Below are 17,672 nucleotides of genomic sequence, written 5' to 3' on the forward strand. Positions count from 1 at the left end.
TGATAGAAAGTGAGTAACGACGTCGCAAGAAACCAGCCTGGAAAACAAAAAGTACATGTGAAACTTTCATGGCGAGAAAATCGGGAATCCTCTTCATTTTGATGATTGTCGGATGACTTGTTTCTTACGTGTTTTTGAGTAAGAGATACCGGTAGATGAAGACCCGCCATGAAAAGAACGAATGACAGGAACTGGAAAGTGAACTGGCTTTGGAACTTTGATCTCAAATAAAATGGCGGAAGGTAGAAAACAGTATTGAAACTGACTAGAAAGATCCGTGCTATTGGCCTCAACAGACTTTTAAAGATTGAAAATTATCATTATTTGACTGATTGATTTTTAGCACCATGACTTAGTTAAGGTTATCGTGTCACTGCAGGCAGGATCGCAGTGAAGTCGACACGCACCTCACCCGTGAAGTACTCCACCAACATGTCGTTCGGCGAATCCTTCCAACACATCATACTGCACAGGATCGTCTACCACATCCAGCAGATCATATCGAAAGGTGCTGGTGCCCTGGCTTTCGTTTCGCATACTCTTTCATTATTTTCGTTGTTCTAGTCAAATCTAATAACTAAATAATTCAGTCTAATTATCGTAAACTTTTGACTGATGTTGTTGTCACCTTTTTGTTTATTATTCTTTCTGTATTATTTTTATTACTATATCAAATTGGACATATTTTTCTGCTAAAATAGTGCTAAGATTTAGCAAAAAAAAATAAAATAAGAAAACAAAAACTTATACATTGTAGGAGCGCAACAATGTTGTGTACGTTGGCGGGCTGTTTTAATTTAATCAACATTTTGAAACTTCTGAGAATTAAATTTTTGTTCTGCATCTCAAGTTGTTATTGCTTGCAATTCTTTGGTCCGTTTTTATACGATTTTAAAATGTTTTCATCTCTTGTAGGCAATGTTTATATAATTAGCGAATAATATGCTGTCTAGATTTTAATTATTTATTGAATTTTTCGAACTCTTAAAACTCATGGAATTAATTGCAAGCCGTTAAATAACAGTCTCTTCCTCCTTTTATTGAAACGTTTTATTCAACTGCTTGAGTTCATGATTGGACGTCTTCACGCCAACCAACAGTGTATTCTTTCAATTGACTAATAACCTTGAACAGTGTTCAGCGGGGTGGGCAACGAGAACGACATGACCTTTGAGGTCTGGTGCAGGCGCTACCAGCCTGTCGTGTGTGACGTCCTCGTCGCCAAGGTCAAGGACATTTTTCAAGTTTTTAATTTCGTCAGCGTCATTATCACTTTTTAATTCTTTATTAGCAATAATCTATCAATATCGTATGATAACGTAATGATAACGTGATGACGACAGTCCAGTCGCGCTTTTAAATTCAATCACTAATGCACGCCACCTCCATGAGCTTCATGAAGTCGTCGCTGACATCATGCGGTCGATCACGTCACAGGCCTATTTACCTTTGACCTCCGTGTATCAGATGCTAATCCATCGACCTTCCAGTGACTCGAGCTTCATTGACCTCTCCCTTCCTCTCTTCAGTAGCTCCAAAGAGGGAGGCCATCTTGCCACTTCCCACGATCAGGGCGGGGTTAGAATACGTGGATGGGGGTTATGAGGATGATGATGATGATGAGCTGCATGGTAGTAACTTTATTAGAACTTTTAAATTTTCGTCAACCAACTTCAACGTCAAACTTGTGTCTGACTTGTCATTTTGTTGAGCCTAATTTTTCCCATCATCATCTTCACTATTTTTTTCCAACTTCCTATTTCTGTTGGCACTATCGTCATCATCAACAACAACAACAACTACTACTGCTAGCTGTTAACACTGTTGTCATCTTCAACTCCACTTTCAACTTTGCTTCCCTCGCCGTCTTCATTATTTCGCTCATCATCATCACACCATCTCAGTCAGGGGTATGTGGCTATTTGAGGCTGAGGTTGGACTATGAAACGAGAACCAGAAAGGTGCGTTCATGTGTCGGTCTGTTGTAACATTTGCTGTTGTTTTTTCGTTCGTTTGTTTAGTATGTGTGTTTGCTGTTGTTTGTTTGTTTAATATGTGTGCTTGTTGTTGTTTGTTTGTTTGTTTATTATGTGTGTTTGTGTTTGTTAATTATATGTTTGTGTTGTTGTTGTTGTGTTTTTTAATTTGTTCTTTCAGTATCATAATTATTTTTTTCTCGTCGGCAGGTGCGTTAATAGTATGATTGTTTTGGTTGTATAAGCTCACATTATGATCTGCCATTGTCGTCGTTGTTGTTGTTGCTACTTTACTACCATTTGTCAATAAGTTTGTTGTTCATTTTTGTTTTTCTTTCATTCGTTCACTTTCATTTGGTCAGTCTGTCCATTTTTGGTTTTAATATTTTATCAACTATAATTTATATCTGTCTTTGATGATGATGGTGATAATAATGATGATGATGATGTTGAGGACGACGACGATGATGATGATGACGATGATGTTGATACAGTTGACTGCATTTTCTTCACAAACGATGTTGCATGGACTATCTGGCTCAAACGTCATCGTCTCCTTGACCTTGTCACGTGTCTGTGGCCTTCAGGTTCAATCAACTGACAGATTCATTTCGACATCATCATCTCTCTCTCTCTCTCTCTCTCTCTTTCTCTCTTTCTCTCTTTCTCTCTCTCTCTCTCTCTCTCTCTCTCTCTCTCTCTCTCTCTCTCTCTCTCTCTCTCTCTGCCATTACCATTTTCTCATAGTTGTTATCATTACCATCTTTATCATTTCATTATCATCTTTCATTCTTTCATTATAACATAACATGGACTACCTATTTTTATTGGTGCAGGCAAACCAACGGTCCATTTAGTGTTAGTAATGCATGGAAATATTTAAGAGTTATGAGTTTTAGAGCTCCAAATTATTTGTCTAACAGAGGTTTTGAAATTCATGAGAGTAAAATAAAATTAATAGCGATAATCAATTTAATGATTCATTCTAAAAAAAGTTTTGCCGACTATGAAGGCTTTACCAGAAAATACGAACACGAATATTATTTCTTTATAAGTATTTCTTTGCTTTCTTGTTAAATCTCTACACATCGAGTTTGTAGCTTTTCTTTCTGGTTCGCGTACCTCCATGCGTTTTATATTAGCAGAAATGATTTGCTGACACTACTGAGAAGAAATTCGAAAGTGCAGTTGAGTTTTCACTGAATGGTTGACCTTGCGGAAGGAGGAATTAGTTATTGCCACACTTCGCCATCATGGCTCCCAGCACATCACCTCAATGTCACCATCTCAGCCTCGGTCATTATCATTTTCATAATTCGTGTTATTTTTCATTATTTTCTTGCGCCGAATTTTTTAAACGTCGGAGTGGCGTGCATTGCTTAAGCTGCAACACTTGAGAATAATAATCTCTGCATTGAAACATCGTTTTGAAAATGAATACAAAGATAGGATTTTTTTAAAATAATCTGGAAACATGCTTTGTTAAAATTCTGTTGCTATTTTTGAAATGAAAAAAAAATCTGAAACGAAATTGATTAAATTCAACAAAACATTAATAGAAACGAACAAACAGAGTAAAATGATTGTCATATTAATATCTGCTGTATGATGCAACTCTTCAGAAAGCAGCCCTCCAGTTACTTGGCCACCACCTGCCACTCAGTAACTACTTGCAGACGGGTCTCAACGTCTACCTCACAGCTTCCTTATCCTTCCTACCCATAGGGGTTCGTCGTTGTTGTGGCAGAATTTTGTGCTGCTAATCGTCAGTCCTTGCCATCATTTTTTAGACTTTTCTTGTTTTATTTTGTTATTTCTATTATTATTATTTGTATTTATTGATTTTATTGTTTTAAGATGAGATTGTTTGTGATTAATTTTTGTGATTTGTTTTATTGTGATTTTTTTCTAATATCTTTTGATTATTATACCGCAACTGCTAATTGAAGTCAACGTTCATTAAAGTTTTCAATTAAGGTTTCAAATGGGATGCCTGATGTACATTAACAAACTGGCGTCAAATTTAAAACAAGACACCACCAAGTTGTGTTGTTGCAACTGATTTTCTTCAACAGAACGAGAAATCAACTCAAACCGTGACGAAGACCTTCCACCCCGACCTCTTCTCCAGCTTCGAGTTTGCATGTCCATTGTTCTGGAAGAATCCTTCGTCTCGAGACAACAAGCCGATGACTCTGGCGCACATCTTCAACAATGCCTACCTCCTCATCAAGGTCTTCCATCAAAATACCGATGCCACTGCTGGTTGGTTAGCTGGATGGAAAGTTGCTGCTGCTGTTGTTGTTGTTCGCTGTTGTGCTGTGTAGGTGTGTTGTGTTGTGCTGTGCTGCATGTGCGGGTACTGCGAAAGGCAAATAGTAGTGATGATAGTGGTGATGCTCGTATAATGCTTCATTGTTGTTCGTGCTAGAGATGATAGTTATAATAGTGGAATTGATGATATTAGTGATTATAATGAAGTGATTGCGATGACGTTTCTTCATGCAAGCCTGGCTTCAATTCATCACACCAACACCGCTTCTTCACCACCAAGAATCGCTGCTTGGATTGGATGTGAATTTGAAGGGGGTTCCCATCAACCCGCTGAACAAGGCAAGCGTACTGACCAACAACTTCAGCGTCACCAATGCGGCGAGTGCAATGAGTGCCCCCAGCTACGTGAACGATGTCCTGCTTGGAGTCGTGATCGTTCCTCTGACCAACTTCCCCATCAAGTCATCTGGTTGGTTTCCATAGATTTTTCCATGCATCACTTTTCATATGTTTAGTTTTGATTTGTCTTGCTTCAATGCTGGACACCTTGTTTCGTTCGATGGCGCATTATTTTATTCGTAATATCTTACCATTTGATTTTGCTCCTTTTTTTTCATCAATGTCTGCTACATGTCAGTGATGAGGACATTATTCAATTAAATTAACTATTTCTTAATTCTATTGATAAATAATCTAACACGAGTATAACAAGCAAATGCACCGACAAGTATTTATACGCTGTTAGCCAACCTTGAAGTTCTATTCAACACGCAACTGAATATGTGGTTAATTAAGCGATGAATGCGCAGCTAATGAAATAAATAAGAATTTAAACCATTGAAAATAAAGTAAGAGCTTGAATATATTCGAGCATGTGAACGTGCGAACGTACAACATGCCGACTGGCAGGTCTTAGAGGCTGGTTCCCCATCGAATCCTCGGCAGCCTATAGCGATCTCGAGCGTAGGGACTACGTCGGTGGCAGCAAAGCGAAGGTCGTCCTAACCGGTGACGTCAACAATGTTGTTGGAGGTGTCGAGTTGATGCTGAAGATTCCTTCGAAGAACGAGAGGGAGGCGGTGCTCAGTGTCGGTCGGAGTCTCGGATGGTCGCCCGTCAACCAAGTCGCTGATGCCAGCTTCTTCACTGAAGGTTCCTACTTTTTCGTTCTGCTGGTTTCGCTTTTCATAGTTTTGTTCAATGGCCTAACATTTACTTCCGGTCAATATTTTCATATATTTTTCTTTGAAATTAGGAAGTTGATGTTCTTCTTCACTCACGCTTGTGTCAACATGATGTTTAGTTTGAAGAGCTCATTCTATTTTCATCTTAGATGTTAAACTTAAGCAGGATTATTTTGTTTTTATGGTGCAATTTACAAAACAATTGGTTCTGCAAAAATTATTATCCAAACGTTGGAGAATTGAGAGTTCAGTTTAAGAAACTTTTTTTACCATAAAACTGGATTAGTTTCAGCCTATGACCAACGTGCAACCATTGATCTAATTCTCTCCAGAAAGGAACTCATTAAAGAAATTTAACGTGAGCATCACCATCAACAACCTCATCATCAGCCCCAAAATGTTGCCGGCCATCGGCGCATTCGCACACAGCGACATCAACTCGGACGGCCACATGAACGCCGACGTCACGGGGAAGTGCAGCAACCTGTTCAACATCGTGGACAGCACGGAGGAAGGGAACGTGGACACTGCATGCGGCATACCGCTGCACACCAGGTGCTACCTCAGATACAAGTTCTTCGATCAAAGTATGCTCGTTCTTTTTATTTTGTTGCTCATTTATTTTATATTTTTATGTATATATATATATATATATATTTTACACTCACTAATTTATTCTGCAAAATTTTCATTTTAGATTCACTTTCCTCATACGAAGTGGTTCGATAATTTATTTTTTACATTAAGTGCACCAACTCTCACATACTCTCACCTAGTTATTCATTTTTTCTCTAATTCTCGTGAAGTCGTAATACAATTTTTTGAACTTCAAAATGGCCTCCACGTACGACCTTCAAATGACCTTCAAATGGCCATCCATCAGAGGTGAGCATGTCCAGACTGTTCCCGATGTTCATGGTTGGTGAACAGCTGTTTGTGACCGGCGCCTACAGGGAGAAGTTTAGGATTTGTTCGTCTGCAATGTTCGCATGGTGGGTGGGTCGCATCTTTTTATTGTTCTAAACTGTTATATTCATAAAAAGTGCCTGTGCGTTCAACCTTCGCGTGGTTGAATTTCTTTTAATTTCCTATTCATGCAATGATGCATTCTTTGCGTTCATACGTGGCTGCACGTTGACAACACAACGTAGAGATAAGATTGTCAACATTTGCTTGTGCACAGCGTAACATACCAATGCATTGCTAACATGAAGGTACCTGGCCGAGGAGAGGTTGGAAGTTGAAATCTGGATGACAGGGCGGGACGAAAGTGGTGCAAATAATGGTAATGAGGCAAACAACGAGGCTGGCCACGATGACGGCAACTCGAACGCAGTGAATGCTAACGAATTTCCAAAACCATCAGACCACCTGGTTGGAGCGGGGTACATCGATTTCATCGAGTTGGCTGACCTCAAGAAAGTCAAGTGCTCCATTAGGTAAGTGTGAGGTACTCCTCTGCTGTGTTTGTTAATGTGAAGTACTCGTCATGACACACCACACCATAAGATAAAACACACACGCACACACACGCACTAACAGAAACAGCAGCATGATATACAACGCCTCGTGCGACAACATCGGTGAATCCTCCTTTGATTACGTCATCACATTTGCAGACGATATCCCATCTGCCAAGTTAGATAAGGTAGTCTCCTCCATTCACCATGATCATCTTATTTTTATTTTTAAACATTACAGTCGTAATCGTCCTTAACAATGAACAGGGTCATTGTTAAGGACGGTTATCATCAGTGTCAGTCAATCGAAAATTTATCTCAATTCTGATCTTTTATTTTTTCCAAACACTTCGAAACAGATCCTGGAGTTAATATCAAAAGGATCTCTACCACCAAATCTTTTTTCCAGTGCTCTCAATCCCAATTTTCCCGATTTCAGTTTCTTGGGCCATGTTGCAACTGGGGTCGACGTTGTTGGGAGTGCATGCGCCGACATTGACCTCCTGACCGGCGCAACCAAGAAGATGAGCCAGACAGCGCCGTCGCATGAACAACCTAGCAAGAAGAAGAAGTTTGTAGATAGCAAGGATGTATTCAAGGCACGGTTGTCCATTGAGAGGGCGTATCATCTCCAAGATGTTCCAGTCAGTGGGTCAGTTTTTTCTACGTTTTTTCGATGTACTATTAATTTAGCAAAGTTTTCTTTGTGAATGTTTGTTCAACTGCATTGGTTGATTAGTTGCATGAAAAGGTGTGTTCGTCCTATGCGATGACATCAGTTGCTTTCTAATAACTTATATGATCTTTGGACATCAGTTACTTCATAACAACTTATATGATCTTTGGACATCAGTTACTTCATAACAACTTATATGATCTTTGGACATCAGTTACTTCATAACAACTTATATGATCTTTGGACATCAGTTACTTCATAACAACTTATATGATCTTTGGACATCAGTTACTTTCTTATAACTTATATGATCTTTGGGCATTCGTTACTTCATAACAACTTCATAACAACATCAGTTACTTCCTAATAACTTTTATGATCTTTTCACATCAGTTACTTCCTTATAACTTTTATGATCTTTGGACATCAGTTACTTCCTAATAACTTTTATGATCTTTGGACATCTTTACTTTACTTTCCCAATAACTTATATGATCTTTGAATGAACACGTACCCGCCAGCGTGCTTGTGGTTCCGAGTGCCTACGTGACGTACAACACGGCCGAAAGCGAGGAACCGGTCAGTAGTCACGTGATCAGCCATGATAACAATCCTGTGTGGTACCATGATAATGATGTCCTTCTCAGCAAGGAGATGCTGCTGGCCAGAGATAAGGTCCTTCACCATCTCCATCCATTATCATTCCCATCACTGGCGTTATTCTCAACATCATCATTTTTATTTTATTATTTTTTTATTTTTTAATATTATATTAGATTTTTAGTTTTATTATTATAATTTTGTAACTCGCTTCACTATTTCTGCATTTTAATATTTTACATTCATCTATCAAAAAAACACTCCTTCACTCGTTTTATATTCATAGCCGAACTCTAGTTTATAAAATAAGAAAACTAATAATTATTGTTATTATTATTATTTTATATGATAATGATAGTTAGAATAACAGTTACATTAATCACGTTAACTGGATAAATATTAATAATATTGAATTAAAATGATTTTGTGGGTTTGTGTGTGTAGTTTTATATTATTATTTTGTTTATTAAAATGAATAAATAAATTAATTAATTAAATTAAAATAAACAATGGTTATTCAAATGTCAGATAACGCGAACAGAGATTAAATGTTTCATCTGCAGAACTTAATAATAAAGGTGTGGCACAAAATTGGTGGCGACGGTGGCATTGGTGGCAATCGTAAGTCGTCGACTTCATCACATCTGAAACCTGGTTGGTCGCTTACAATGTGTTTTTTTTTTATTCCGGTGTTGTCTGTTGCTCATGAAAATTATCGATGATGGTCGTTGTTGTTGTTGTTGTTGTTGTTGTTGTTGCTGCTGCCCATTCTTAAATGCCCAGTGGGCGCTCTAGGCGAGGCATGAGCCAGTTTGCTACTGCGACCTGGTTCCTCCATAAGTTCATGAACTTGAGATGTGTGGGGCTTTTGGAACATCTAAACAGATGGGGGACATCGTCCGGATGTTTATGACAAAAGGAGTAGATGTCGTTGTGCCCTATCTATTTTTACTCTCAAGCTGTGGAGAACAATGCTAGGGCCAGAAAGGAGTTAGGCAAGGGTCCGTCTGATTGCCCTGGGTGGACATTCTTCTGATTTGTCTATTTTCGGGGTTGGTGGCGGCCATTCGTTGATCAGCATCGGCGCCAAATACGATTCGGAAGCATTTATGGCGGTGTTGCTATGGAGATTGGAGGATGTTGCCTTCAGGGATACATCCTATTGTTGATGGTGTCGGTCTCTAAATATGGTCATGCTGAAAGGGATGATGCTTAGAATGATGATGAGGAAGAAGATGGTGAGGATGAAAATGATGATGTTTTAAATCGATGAAGGTGCTTTTTAGTTTCTCTTGTTTTTCTTAAATTCAACATTATTGGATATACCTGACAGGCTGTTTCGCTTTTATGTTTAATTGGAAGGCATTATCGCTTCACTCATTAATCGTAGAACAACTTTTCAAATAAACAACAACAGCAACAACATCCACAGTCATAATGACGAGAAGAGAATGTAACCTTGCACTATTAACACATCAGACAAGTTTGCAGACAAGGTGATTGGATATGTTTCAGTTAATTTGAGACCACTGACGACGAGAAACTTCTTCAACATCTGCGGCTACTACAACATCATCGACCTGGCTGGATCTTGCAAGGGACAAATAAAAGTTCGTTCCGTCGTAATATTCTGATGCATGTTGTATTTTTCTATGTTGGCAGTAATTTGTGAGAATGCATTTTTCTATCATCAGTTACCATTTCGATTATTTTTCTACTTTGCAATTCGTCATTCTATCCGTTAAAATCCATCCGTTGTTTATTCATCCCTGTTGAACCATTTTTTTTATACATTCAACACAATGGAACCATCTTGCATGACATTTGCAGGTCTGTGTGACGCCCATGCAGTGGTCCAATGAAGCACAGCAGGTTCACGTCGTCATCGTGCCTGCTTTTTTACTTTGTGTCGACGATGTTTGACTAATAAATGACTACATTTTTTTGTTATTATCATTTTTTATCCATAAATTTAGAAGAAACTAATTTTTCGGCATGATGCTTCAAACATTATATTGCACGCAGGTCTTTATAAATTCTACAGATTCCTTCAATGGGAACTGTCGAGTTGAACCTGCCATCCAATCAAACAGACAGTGGCAGTCCCTTAGAAACCAACCAGTCTCAAAGTTATTCGTTGGATACTTCCTTCGTTGAACACAATGCAACCTTTCAAACACGTTTCACCGAGTCTCAGAAGCCTCAAACATCCACAAACCTGAGCATGGTCAATCCCTGTTCCGACATCATTAACAATGCAGCAAATGCACCATTCTCTGAACCCGAACTTGATTCACTTTTGAAGTTTGTTCACAATTACAAATTTTATTTTGTAACGCCTAATTTTGTTGATATTGAATGTTATTTCACTCTGTCAAGTTAAGCTATAGTCTGATCAAACTTAAATAGTTAATTTGTTAATAAGTCACCCAGTGCATGTTCTGATGGCCGAGGTGTCGGAGACTTTTATTCACTTTTGGTTGAATGTTGGGAAGATTATTTCCATCACTGCCCAGGGTCCAAATCAAGTCCAGTTTTTGTAAAATTGTAAAGTTATTTAAATAAATATTTGCATGTAATTCAGGAGGAACTTACAAGAACTGGAGCAACTGACAATCAGACTGAAGCAGAAACTGGGCATGCCTACTCACAACCAGAAGCCATCAGCTGCTTTGTTGACCTGCACAGAAGCAAGCAAGACGCCCGTTAGTGATGTCCAACCTTTCACTTCCATGCAACCATCTACTCTACCTCAGAGCACGAACGTTTCTACCTCTAATCCTAAGAAGCAGTCATTAGCTGCATTCTCCACATTACAATCAACGAAATCACCATCGCAATTAAAGTCACGGAAATTCACTCAGTCAACATTACCTGTTACTAACAACGCACATCCATCAGTTAATGGTCCCTCATTAATTCAAAGTTTAAATGCATCGGCGGGAGAACAAGAAACCGACGACAACCGCTTATTTTCTTACCTGGCCTTTGGTGACTATCCAGCAGCAACAGCCGCAGACAACGACGCGTCAAATCGAGCGTTCAAATCCGATCAGGACCTGACGGCTCGCAGGGCACCATCGGAATATGCCTCCTCCTGGATGCTCCTTCACTCCTCTCAAGTCCAACTTCAGAACAAGCTCAGTCCGCAGCGCATGAAATGTCAGCAAAGCCAGCCAAACAGACATATTTATAAGCTGAATAAAATGTCAGATGATGTTGAAGCGGGTGCTCAACCGCGTGCCCATCAGGTCAATCATAACGTCAACATGAACAACAACTACGATGTCCATGATGGTGATGTTGATGGTGATGTTGATGGTGATGTTGATTTTTTCTCAGATGTCACTAACGCTGCTTACGGTGTTGGCGATAATGTCGGCGACCATGATAAGAAGGACTGTTTCGATTATGGCGATGATGACGACGACGATGCCAGTGAAATTCACTTCGTGAAGCCGAAAATTTTGAACGGTGCCAGCGCGCTGCAGAGAATTAACGATGAAACCAAACAAATTGCAAATCAATTTCACCATGATACTGATCACAATGATGATAATGGTTGTCATGATGGTGATGATGTTGATGACACTGGTGCAAAGAGAAGTAATGATGGCCAATATGATGATGATGATGATGATGATGATGATGCAAAGAATAAGGATAGCTTTTTGAATAAAGTTAATAAGTTGCTGGAAGGAGCAAGCGCCGTCGTAGCTGCCGATGATGATGATGATCTTGTTTCATCTTTCTATTGCGACAGTGGCAGGGACGACGGTGGGGCTTCTGAACTGGTCGGCCACGGAAATATTTTTAATACTCGAAATGACGACGCCGCTTTTGATAGCGACGAGGAAGATGATGTCAGCGACGATTTCGTTGGTGGTAATGAGGATATTGTTGGTGGTGGTGAGAACAGAGATGATAATTGTAACGACGATGATGATGTCGATAGAAAAAAACATGAGAGCTCAGATGCTACGAAGGATAAAAACGGTACTCAGTTTGCTGGTAGTAATAAAGTCGATGTCAAAGATGGCTTCGACGTTGAAGTTGGTGGTAGTATGTCTTATAAAATTGATGTCGTACCTGCTACTGAAAATGTTGACCTTCATTTTGATCGTCTGTCTAATCGAGGGGAGGGAAAAAGAAATGATGATAAAGATCCGGTAAGTAAGCTTTACAATGCTGATGAATCTGCACCAATCCTCCAGCAAGAAGAAAACTTGTTAGTTTAATTCATTTCTAAATGTGTGTGTATTTGGTTTATAATAATTTTCGCATTTTTGTTACAAACTTTTTACCAGCAGAAGTTATTTTTTTATTTTTCCAGTTTGCTTACAAATTAACGTTACATCGCGTCACAGACAGTCAGTCATTGTGCCAGTTCCAGTTAAACGGTCATCATCGTCTCCATCACTTCCACCATCCAATCTGATCACATCATCATCTCCTCGACAAGCTTCACAACAGCCTTACCAGACTTCATCATCGTCTGCCTGTTCCACTGTAGTTGATGAAAACTTGTCGAAATATTGGCTAAATGGGCATAGAAAGAAGATCAGCGATCGAGTCGTTGCCTTCAAAACTTTCCAGGTGCCTTCCTTGCAGGACGCAGACAGGATTGCCAGGATACTGACGAAACAACATCAGCCTTAAAAATTATGTTTTTTCTCTTACCTGAGAACCGATTCAACATCCTGATGAAATTGGTGGCTTTTATTCATCTATTTTCTTTTTAATTTAAACTGATACATTATATGGCCTTTGAACGAAACTGAAAATATAAAAAATTTTCATACTCAAAACATCCAATAAATATAGTGAAGTCTTTCACCATAAAAAAGAATAACAAAATAAATAAATAAAATATAAAAATTCGCAATGGTCATTAGATTTTCTCGAATTGAAACATAAACTAAAATATATCTTGAAATTTATTAGATGAATATTAAAAAATCGGAATTGCGCAATCAAATCTCACACTGTTGTTACCAAAAGGTTGCTCCAAAACCAGATCACTGAAAACAAAACCACGTTCGTCAACTTGGTTCACTGAGCCGTCACTCGTAACGAAGCATAAACGTCTTTAAACGATGATCATGCTGTTGACTTAATATTTGAAGTGTTTTTGTAGTATACATATATTGTATGAAACATCAAGATACTGTCCTCTAGGCTGCTGCGTCACGTTACGGCGGACAACATTTTTACTGAATTAGATCTACAAGAGCACCTCCGTCGGTTTTTGGTAGGCTATGCGCTACGTGCCTTGTTTTGTTGAAAAGATGATGTATAAGAGATGTTTAAAATTAACTGATGGAAAATTGATACAAGATCCCCATATATTTAATTTTTGTAATCTCAAAATTAGGTACAGCCGATACTAAATCAACCTATTCAAATTAGTCTGCGCATCTCCCGAGACAATTTTTCTTTACACTCGCCGTTTTAAATATACGTTATTCGCCGACAACCAGTAAAATTATTTTTTGTGCAACGTCACCAAGAGTAGAATTATGAAACAAGTGAATTGAAAGAGTTCAGATGTGATTGAATGAATGACAGACAGGTGACACTTATTTACAACTCACAGAACAGGTTAGCAAACAAACACGTGAGCGATCAAAAGTATTCAGCGTGATTGTTGAGAACTTTTAACCGTCCTTATATTATGCAATCGATGAGTTCTTCATCAAAGGCGTCAAACATCAGTTTCACGGAGAGAGCAGAACCATAAAGTTTACGTTGAATGCCTGACGACAGGCGCTCAGTTTTACTTCAGTTTAATAAGATTAGTTTTTCTGAGACTTGGTCCCCAATGTGAAAAATAAAAATTATAAACACTCAATTATAAACGCTTGAAATTAATAGAACAAATAATTGGTTTCGTATTTTAATAGGCAAAACATCCAAAATTAGAAAAAAAAAGTTCGTAAAAATATTCATACAAAATCATGTTGTTCAAAACGTCAAAATACATGAGTGAAGTCATCTACCATCTTCACTACTTGTTATGCGTTAGTTAGCACACCAGACCACAAGCGTGCTCACACACACGCACACACACACATAAAAATTAGATGACCATAAACACAAATTTCAAGCTAAATCAGCTTTTATGCAATGCAGTTAATTATTTTAGAGATACAAATAACCCTACAAAAATATCGCTGTTGAGATTAAATAATTAAAGATTTACGAATGCGACTTTACAAAGAAACAATAGAGAAACAATGCTAGACGAATGTATTATCGTGATGTATAAATAAACTTTAGTTATTACGAAACTTCAATTCATTTCAAAATCAATGAGTAAGTAAAAGTATTTCAACAAAATAACCAAATAAAACGCATAGTATCATATATATATATATATATATATATATATATATATATATATATATATATATATATATATATATATATATATATATGTTGGTAATAGACCATAATTTTTACAATATTCTATAAATTCTACCTAATGTTTGGCATTCGGTAGAATTGAATTTATAGAATATTGTAAAAATTATGGTCTATTACCAACATTTACTCGAAGTTCTGCGACCAACCGACGTAATCCAACAATCGAAGAAGATCGCGAGCAGCGACTGCTCCTTCTCTCTCGAGAATTAGAAGTTAAAAGGAAGGTAGTTCTAGACTTGTAACGCCAAACATTCGGTAGAATTTATAGAATTTTGTAAATATATATATATATATATATATATATATATATATATATATATATATATATATATATATATGTATGTATGTATGTATGTATGTTAGTGGGAAAGATTACAATTGCACTTTGTTGAATATTTATTACCGGATGCCTTTGTTCTATGAGTATTGACTCGGCCACTCAATGGATATTCATAGAACAAAGACATCCGATAATAAATATTCAACGACGTGCAATTGGAATCCTACCCTTCCGCTAATATATATATATTTACTTGAATTAATAAAGTGCTTTACATTTATATACACACACACACACATATATATATATATATATAAATATATATATATATATATATATATATATAGTTAATTAATGCTAAGCGGGCAAAAATATTCATTGGAATTTGTATAGCCGAAAACCTCGTCCCAATATATATATATATATATATATATATATATATATATATATAAGTACATGTGTACATGACGTATACATCCTCCCCGATTGGCCATATATACATCGACAAACACCTACACACATTCACCCACACACGCACATCCATTCAATTAAACGATGTTCCATTCAAAACACATTCAATCCGACACTTAATGAAAAGAACAAAAGAACGAATTTATGATAGTCAACAACTTGTAAACATATATATTTATATATATATATATATATTTATATATTTATTTATTTATATATATATATATAACTTGTAAACATATATATATATATATATATATATATATATATATATATATATATATATATATATATATATAAATGATGCAACTGTACTCAAAAATTATCTTGTTAACGATCAATAATAATAATTAGTAATCATCCAATATTATACATAAAATTATAACATTGCAATATTTATAACATTTCGTTCAGTTCCGACATCGTTATTTTTTCTTCGATGATGTTTTTAAGGAGACCTGAAAAATGAGATGAGAAGAAAAACTGAATCGTTAACAATATAATATACAAGCAAACACTGTTAGTAGTACCTGACGTCACAGATACAATTAGAAACAACTGACGAAACTAAACTATTCACTTACAAAGTGAAAAGAAAAAAAAAGTGTAGAAAAAACAAAGAATACAGAAAGAAAACAACGAAAAAAAGTGCCCACCTCAAAATCTTGGTACTTTTTGGCCACTTTGGCAGCCGCTCCCTCCCTCCTCGTCCTCATTGATGGTGCTTTCTTGTTGGCGGGAACATTTGACTTTGAGCCCTTGCTGTTCGATGCTCCCTGCTTTGTTTTGCTTTTTGATCCATTGGTTAGTGATGAGGATGTTCTGCAGCGCAAATGTTGAATGATGATTGTCGTCGTTGCATATTTAAATGCAAATTTTTGTGGAATGTTTGTATAAAGGTCATGGTTTTTATTGAGATAAAAACTAATCATGCCGAAAGCTTATTTTATCCCTTGCTCTCAACTGTGAAAAAGTATTTTCTCTGCAGTGCATTAACAGCTTGCCAGCAGTTTGTGCTTTGAATACCTGAGATGATCTGATCTCTATCTAAATGAAGCTCATACTCAGCCTGGTGGCTCAAGTTGCAGAGTCTAGACATCAAATAGAACGAACAACAATTTTTTCAAACTAAAGTTTCACTCAAGAATGACAGATATCAACTACTTACAACCGATATTTCAATTATTTTAAAAAGTTTATCAACTGAAAATTTCATTGAAACAATAGAATAATAATTTGTAACTAATTTTTGACGCATACCTTCTGGAAGATGATGAAGACGTCGATGATTCTTGCGTTGAAAATGCCATCTTCTTTCTTGTTTTCACCGGTGTCTCATTTTCCTCTTCCTCTATCTCTTCCTCTATCTCTTCCTCATCCTCTTCTTCATCTTCTCTTTCTTCAGCATCATCATTCTCGTCTGTATCCATTTTGTTTCTGCCAAAAATTATAATGATAAGTATATAAGGACAACCGACATATGTGACGTATTTTGAGAATCAAAAAAGATTATAATGTTGTAATGCTTATACAGTTAGACGTGAAATTTTTTGTAAAAAAAAACAAACTTTTTGTCGTTGTTTCTTATCCTAGTGCTGATTTCATATTTTTCATCATCGTCATTACCATCATCACCACCGTCGTTGTCATCGTCATCGTCATTATCATCTTCTTCTTCCTCTTCTTCTCTCTCCATATCTTCCTCATTAGTTTTTGAAGTTTTGGTTTTCACATTTTTTGACGCTTTTTGACTAAAATGAAAAGAAAAATTTATTACTGCTTACTTAGTGAGAATAAATTTTTGAACGAGCATGGTCAAATTATTCATGGTTTTTTTTATTCATTTGTTAATCTATCTGATACTTTTTTTTAATTCATTCAATTTTCAATTACTTAATAAATAAATAAATAAATTCATTAATTAATTAATTTGCTAATTAATTAATATCTTCTTCAATCTCGTTAATTTATTCCATACGTCACTCATACCTTTTAGAAACAGCTTTTGACTTGGAGGACTTCTTGACAACTTTGGTCGCCTTCTTCTCTGCTTCCTCCTCCTCCATTCCCTCAATCTTCTCGTCCTCATCACTGATCAATTTAGACTTTTTAGCCTTGGGCTTGCTGCGTTTCGATGAAGCAACATGCAAAAATGAACGTAAAAATGCAAGGGAAGGACATGAGAAATGTCTTCAGTGAATGAACGCTAAGTAGGGCACCTTGCATAAAAACACGAGACATATTGAATTGAATGTGCACTAACGTGATACTTTTTGACTTGGTTTTTGATGGCTTTTCATTGATCTCCATGTTTTCTTCCTCCTC

General features: G+C 36.9%; 3 protein-coding genes across 3 annotated transcripts in view; 2 read left to right on the plus strand and 1 right to left on the minus strand.

Moving 5' to 3' along the window:
• Positions 1-10,093, plus strand: part of HELRODRAFT_187761 (hypothetical protein) — a gene marked incomplete at both ends in the record, with an annotated part of 19,508 nt that extends 9,415 nt beyond the window's left edge. Inside the window, 17 exons of the mRNA XM_009010417.1 lie at positions 380-508; positions 1,135-1,226; positions 1,393-1,578; positions 1,905-1,961; positions 3,599-3,703; positions 4,052-4,241; positions 4,531-4,719; positions 5,160-5,402; positions 5,767-6,021; positions 6,318-6,426; positions 6,649-6,873; positions 6,977-7,082; positions 7,254-7,546; positions 8,092-8,245; positions 8,734-8,824; positions 9,650-9,780; positions 10,001-10,093. Of these exons, the coding sequence (XP_009008665.1) occupies positions 380-508; positions 1,135-1,226; positions 1,393-1,578; positions 1,905-1,961; positions 3,599-3,703; positions 4,052-4,241; positions 4,531-4,719; positions 5,160-5,402; positions 5,767-6,021; positions 6,318-6,426; positions 6,649-6,873; positions 6,977-7,082; positions 7,254-7,546; positions 8,092-8,245; positions 8,734-8,824; positions 9,650-9,780; positions 10,001-10,093 (2,648 nt within the window). The remainder of the gene's footprint in view (positions 1-379; positions 509-1,134; positions 1,227-1,392; positions 1,579-1,904; positions 1,962-3,598; positions 3,704-4,051; positions 4,242-4,530; positions 4,720-5,159; positions 5,403-5,766; positions 6,022-6,317; positions 6,427-6,648; positions 6,874-6,976; positions 7,083-7,253; positions 7,547-8,091; positions 8,246-8,733; positions 8,825-9,649; positions 9,781-10,000) is intronic.
• Positions 10,094-10,223: 130 nt separating this feature from the next.
• Positions 10,224-12,829, plus strand: HELRODRAFT_187762 (hypothetical protein; the record flags this gene model as incomplete). The annotated part of the gene is made up of 4 exons (XM_009010418.1): positions 10,224-10,474; positions 10,755-10,875; positions 10,927-12,339; positions 12,644-12,829. 4 exons carry the CDS (start codon positions 10,224-10,226, stop codon positions 12,827-12,829), a joined length of 1,971 nt encoding a protein of 656 aa, XP_009008666.1.
• A 2,943-nt stretch (positions 12,830-15,772) lies between these two features.
• HELRODRAFT_158310 (hypothetical protein) lies at positions 15,773-16,777 on the minus strand (the record flags this gene model as incomplete). The annotated part of the gene is made up of 3 exons (XM_009010419.1): positions 15,773-15,805; positions 16,004-16,169; positions 16,608-16,777. The coding sequence occupies 3 exons, from the start codon at positions 16,775-16,777 to the stop codon at positions 15,773-15,775; spliced, it is 369 nt and encodes a 122-aa protein (XP_009008667.1).
• Positions 16,778-17,672: the final 895 nt, after the last annotated feature.

The sequence above is a fragment of the Helobdella robusta genome (assembly GCF_000326865.2).
Source record: "Helobdella robusta unplaced genomic scaffold HELROscaffold_1, whole genome shotgun sequence".
In the NCBI taxonomy this organism is placed as follows: Eukaryota; Metazoa; Annelida; class Clitellata; order Rhynchobdellida; family Glossiphoniidae; genus Helobdella; species Helobdella robusta.